The sequence below is a fragment of the Etheostoma spectabile genome, chromosome 6 (genome assembly GCF_008692095.1).
Source record: "Etheostoma spectabile isolate EspeVRDwgs_2016 chromosome 6, UIUC_Espe_1.0, whole genome shotgun sequence".
NCBI lineage: Eukaryota > Metazoa > Chordata > Actinopteri > Perciformes > Percidae > Etheostoma > Etheostoma spectabile.
The window spans coordinates 4,679,788-4,685,637 of record NC_045738.1 but is presented as its reverse complement, the minus strand read 5'-3'; the positions used below and the strand labels follow the sequence as shown (position 1 = coordinate 4,685,637).

Below are 5,850 nucleotides of genomic sequence, written 5' to 3'. Positions count from 1 at the left end.
CACACACACACACACAAACACACACGCAAACACAAACACACACACACACGTCAGCATTATCATTATAGGGACAGCATTATCACTACAGTCAAATCTACACTTGATGTTTTGACAGCTTATTGAAGGAAATAGAGGAAATGAGCAGTGGGTGAAAACAGGAAAGAATGGATCAGGATGTAGAGTGATTGCATAGAAAGTCATGGTTGTGTAAATGTAATGCTACGTCTGTGACACACTATGTTATGGGCAAGTCATTTTTATTTTTATTATGCCACAAGAAAATATCTAAAAATAAAGTGATTAAAATAATTATCAAAAGATAACGCTCATGAAATACTGCTCTAGTTCATATAATTTGAGAGGCAGAAAATAAGTGTGCATTTATGTCTTTGGATGCATAGATTACTACTGCAGTGTGTGCATGATATTGACATATTTTGCGTACAACCAGTGACTTGTGTCACGTCTATCACATGGCTGACACGCTGAACTAGCAAATCAAGGTGTGACTGTCAAGTAAATGACTTGACAGAGCTAGAAAGCTGAGAATAGATGAAAAAGGAGAAGCAATAAGGAAAAAGGAGAGAAATATACAGAAATAAGATTTACTGTGACAACATTTATATTCAAGATGTTTGCAATGGATGCAAATGTTTCAACATATTCAAGTTACATTCAACTGGAATTAAAATTCAAAAGATCAAATGATGGATCTGCTTTAGCTTCATTAAACAAGATCAGCGATAGACAAGATAAAAATGCCCTCAATCCTCTACATTTGCTCGGAGCATTGGGGGCTTGTGGGGTTTGGATTATGGATCGGGCTTTAGGCTAGACGAGCAGGGCACAGTTTAAGCAGCGCAGCCCTCTCACTAACCCTACACGGTGAAATATGATAGCTCTTTATTGATTGCCTGAGAGCAGAGCATGTTTACCAAAGGTCCCTAAAGACAGAGCCTGGTGCGTTTACTTTGGGTGAGAACTAAGTAGACACTTCACCTCCAAGTGATTGTTGACATCTGCAACATTTAATCTAGAAATTACAACAAGAATGGCTCCAAATCCCCAGCAGTATTTTTGCAGAAAAGCAAATTAGCCCCTTCATAGCATTTCATTAAAGGCCCATACTGCAGAAGGATTTTTCCATCATGCCAAGACATCACAGCTAAAGGAAAGTGGTCCAGTAAGCAGGATGTATGCAAATAAAAACATTCATACTCTTTACAGATGTAAAGGGTACACTCACACATTATAAATACATATGTTTCTTGCTCTCCCTCTCTTACTCACAGTATAAACAGTGCAATAGTTAAGTGTCATTAGCAACACAGCGGTAGGTGTGATTCGATTAGTGGAAGATGTGTATTGCACCTGATGGGGAGACCATCAATTTAAACTCAAACTGTAAATTCCTCTGATCACATCGCAATATATGTATTATTATTTCATCTATTTGTATTATCCATTTTAAAATTGCACATTTTTTCATTTATCATTCACCTGTTTTAGGAACTGTATACAAAGCCAGCCACATACCTTTGGGTGATAGTGAGGTTTTGGAGAAGTTTAAATGCTTGAGCCCCATATGAAGTTTGGCAAACTGAGCACCCAGGGAGGAGATACCTGCAGCCACATAGAGGAAACAGAAAAGCAAAGCAAGACATAAAGCCAAAATGTCAAGAACAAATATGGTATTGTTTTTGTAGATACAACACATTCAACATACATTATATCCTTGTGGTAAATTTTATATAAAAAAATAAGCCAGAAATCAGTAAACCCCCCTAAATCTGTTGTGTGTTTTTTTAACTGGCTGCATATTTGGTGGAATGTTTAATTAATGTGTCCTGGATAGATAGCCTAATTGGTCTAAGGATAGAAGTAATGGGATATTAAACCTGTTGCACTCACTGCACTGTAACAATGGAACCTTAACTGTCAATAGTATCCTACTCTATATTACTTTATATACTATGTGGTACAGTATACAATGCATGCATGTCGCACATTTAAGATCTAGCAAGTGCAATCTAAATGTCTGCAACATTTCACTTTGGGAGAGTTACCTTTCATACTTGATAAGGAAGAGCTGTTTAGAAAGAACAAAGTACAGCAGAGAGTATAACAGACCAGAAAGGAGTACATTAGACGACATTAGAGCAGATATCCTACCTCTGTCCTCCAGTGGGTTGTTGGCAAGATTTATGGTGGTGAGTCCTGAGCTGGGGTTGTGGGCCAGGGCAGCAGCCAGCTTCTGGGCAAAATCCCTGTAGAGTGTGAAAGGGCGCTCCGTTATGTGTGTGTGACCAATGTACATGTGCAACCTATCAAAAAGCTTTGGTAAAAGAATATCCTTTTCTTGCCATGGCAGTACAGCAGAGCACAATAAAAGTAAAAAAAAAAATTAATTTAAAAAAATTCATGCAACAGGGTCAAAGCTCTAAAAAAAAAAAAAAAAACTTAACTGAGTTTGTAACACAAGATTTCTGCTAAAAATGTGTAGTATCCTTTGATTACACTTGAGCAATTTTCTCACACTTGACAAAGCTCTGTCAGTAGTACTCCTTATCCCTTAACTCATAATGAAGTAACATGTAAAATTGGTGGGGTGCCTCTTTAATAGATTGCATAATCTCACGTTTTGAGTCCTGCGTTGTCCAGAACCAACTCTTCCAGTCGACTTGAGCGAGACACAACTCGAAGGATCTGCTCACACACATCTGCAGACTGAAGACACACACGTGCATGTACACAGCACATTGCAGTGAGTATAATTTAAACAAGACCAAAACATCTGTAAATGCACATTTGTTGGTGCTTGATAAGACAGTGATAGTAAGTGATATGAAAAGTGAGAAATATAATGTTCAATATTATGAGTTTCATGCTCACAGCAGTACAGTAGATCTTAGCTCACTGAGCCATTAATCAAAAACCTAAAAAATATACTAATTAACTGATCCAGCTCTGAGGCTTAAAATGCACCTTTATCTAGAACCGCAAAGCCTGGATTGAAACATTACAATTGTTAGAAAGAAAAACACAGAAATCTTTGGGGCACATAATTCCAGCAAGTGTTCTTATGCAAAATGCTGCAAAGCTACTCTGTAAAGTTGATAATTTATGCTGATTAAAGCTGCACTAAAGAATGTCAAAAACAACAAAACAAAAAAACCCTGCATACTAGAAGTCTCTTCTGCTTAAAAATCATTAATGCGTGACAAGGAGAGACTGGGGACAGCAGACTTTAGACACTTTAGAGGAAGAAAAGTTTTCACGCTTCTGTGGTCTTCTCATTGCAGCATAGAGAGTTGTGGGAGTAAAGGCACTCATATATAGACATAATTAAAAATGTAACAGTTAGACGTCCGTGCCGTACCTAGATGTTCACTGAACCAGTTCACAGTGTGCTGAGTCAAACACAAACGTGCAGACAAACACAAATCCTGTTTGCCTTACTGCAGTAATTCAAATATTTACACTATCTACACTAATTATTGGATTGATTCATAACACACACATTTTCCATCATAAAAACACAACTTTCCTGGACCATTGTTTGGTTGTTATTTATGGTAATTCATGCTATGAGGGCCTGCTTTTCTCAGCAAGCAGCCAGTGTGGCCAAAACACTGGTGACTTTGTCCGACACTGTTATCTACAGTGTGGGGAAGAGAACAAGAGGAGGGGAGGAGAGAAATGGAGAGACTACAAGAGGGAGAGATTGAAGAAAGAGACCGTTGTTCACATGTTTACTCTGTGAAACTGTGAGTATTACAGATGAGGAATAAAAATAATAGAGAGCAGCAAAGGGATGACACAATACAGAAAAAGGAGATATGAGGGTATTGAGGGATGAAATGGAGAAAAGGAGGGGTAGAAAGGAGATGGCCATAGCATACTGTAACAGAGAGAGAGCATACAAAGGAGCCTGTATTTTCACAATAAAACTGTTGGGGACAGCACAGTGACACTGTCAGCATGTGCACTGCACCATTTACCATCTATTAAATAAGAGCCTTGTCATGCTGTGCTGCTCTGACCCTATGTTCTGCTCAAATACATCACACACAGTCACACATGTGAACGCAAACACACGCTGTGAGATCATGTAAGTAATCAGGAGGGCAAGTCCTCTTATCACTGCTGTCCACTCCTCTTCTACTCCTCCTTTCTCATTTCTGGCTCATCATCTTGATTAGAAAACAAGACAAACAGCCTGATTGAACTGAGCAGCATAATCCCTCGCTGTGATAGCCGGCTATGTGTGTGTGTGTGTGTGTGTGTGTGTGTTTGTGTGTGTGTGTGTGTGTGTGTGTGTGTGTGTGTGTGTGTGAGAGTGAGAGTGAGAGTGAGTTTGTGTGGACATGTGTGTGTTGTATTATCCAGCCCACTGCACTGAGAGATTCCTTATCTGTTTGAGTGAGATGCATGTGTGTTTAATGTCCATCATCTCCCTCCATCTCCCTTTTTTCTTTTTCTTTCTGCTTTATGATCCACAGAAAGGTATTTTAGATACTCATAATGCAACTGTACACAGTCACACAGAAACAATAGTTCAGGTTCAGTGTTGCCCTTGAGTTGAACTTTCACATACCAGTAGATTTGGCAGGAACATCAACTGACCTTCTGGTAGAAATTAAAGGCTACATTCTTTAAATCTAATCTGTCTTTCCTGATACATTCTGACACATTTCCTTATTTTACTGTTCTCTAACCCATTCACTCGGTCCACTGACCTCTCCACTGGTCTTTATTTTTTCTGTCTCACTGCCCTGTTTGTTGTCACCACTCTCTCTTCCCTTCTTGCATCTCGTTCCACTGCAAGCTGTTACTGTTTCCATTGGCACAGGATCAAAAATAACTCTAAATCACAATCGCACATCCTTTCAATCCTTGATTCTCCATTATTACCATATAAACATTCACACAGATAAAACAATGGGAGAAATAGACTGAAGATTCCTTAAAAACACCCAAAAGACTTTCTCCTGCATTAAACAGTGACCAAATACACACAGAAAATCTGAATCACAGTCCAAAATATAAGGAGTGGTATCTATTGCAAACGTCACCAAAAGAACATTTGAATAAACATGCTCTGAAACCTTCCCAACACAGAAGAATTAAGGTCTTTTATAATGCACACTAATCTGGAATAGAAAGGCCACACGTTCGTGCACATGTCCCTCTGTGAGTATTTGAGCCTATGCACATGGCAAAGTGAGGCGCAGGATTTTAAAATTCAATACAAAAGGAATTGTCTGTGACGGAGGTGTGAGATAATTGTTTGGACTGAGGAAGCTGCGTGTGGTAATTGGTGAGACTGAGCGAAGCCTTGAGATGGAGAGTTTGTAATGGAGTGCTGCAGGGGGGGCAACAGCCTGAGACTTTGAGCCCTTTGTCTCGTTAGGATTATGAGTCTTATCACACAAGAACATTGGACTGATCCTCAGTCAACAGACAGGAGGGAAAGATGGAGGAAACAAAGGGGGAACATTTCTGTACAGGCAGATACAGATAAATAGTTAGGCAAAGGTAGAGTGAGACATGTAGTGTAGTAATTGCAGACAGAGATATATTCGACAATACTCATAAGTTTATGAACCCATGCTAAAGTTGACTAAAAAGATGAATAAAAAAAATCATCTTTAATATTAGGAAAAATCCAACCTTTAAGGACACCAATTTTCTTTGTGAATGAATAATGTAGTGTACATAAATATGAATCCAGGAGACTATGTGTCCAAATAAAGTTCCCTTGGCCTTGGAATTAAAATAACCCCCCATCAACACATACCCTTCACCATTCCTAGAAACTGGCATGGTTTTATTTCAGTTAGCCTAATA

The 5,850-nt window shown here is 38.9% G+C and overlaps 1 protein-coding gene across 1 annotated transcript in view; it reads right to left on the bottom strand.

Moving 5' to 3' along the window:
• Positions 1–5,850, bottom strand: part of LOC116691342 (F-actin-uncapping protein LRRC16A) — a 70,315-nt gene that overhangs the window by 23,869 nt on the left and 40,596 nt on the right. The window contains exons 10-12 of the mRNA XM_032518883.1: positions 2,639–2,727; positions 2,173–2,267; positions 1,537–1,623 (exon numbers count right to left, since the gene is read on the bottom strand). Coding sequence (XP_032374774.1) covers positions 1,537–1,623; positions 2,173–2,267; positions 2,639–2,727 — 271 coding nt within the window. The remainder of the gene's footprint in view (positions 1–1,536; positions 1,624–2,172; positions 2,268–2,638; positions 2,728–5,850) is intronic.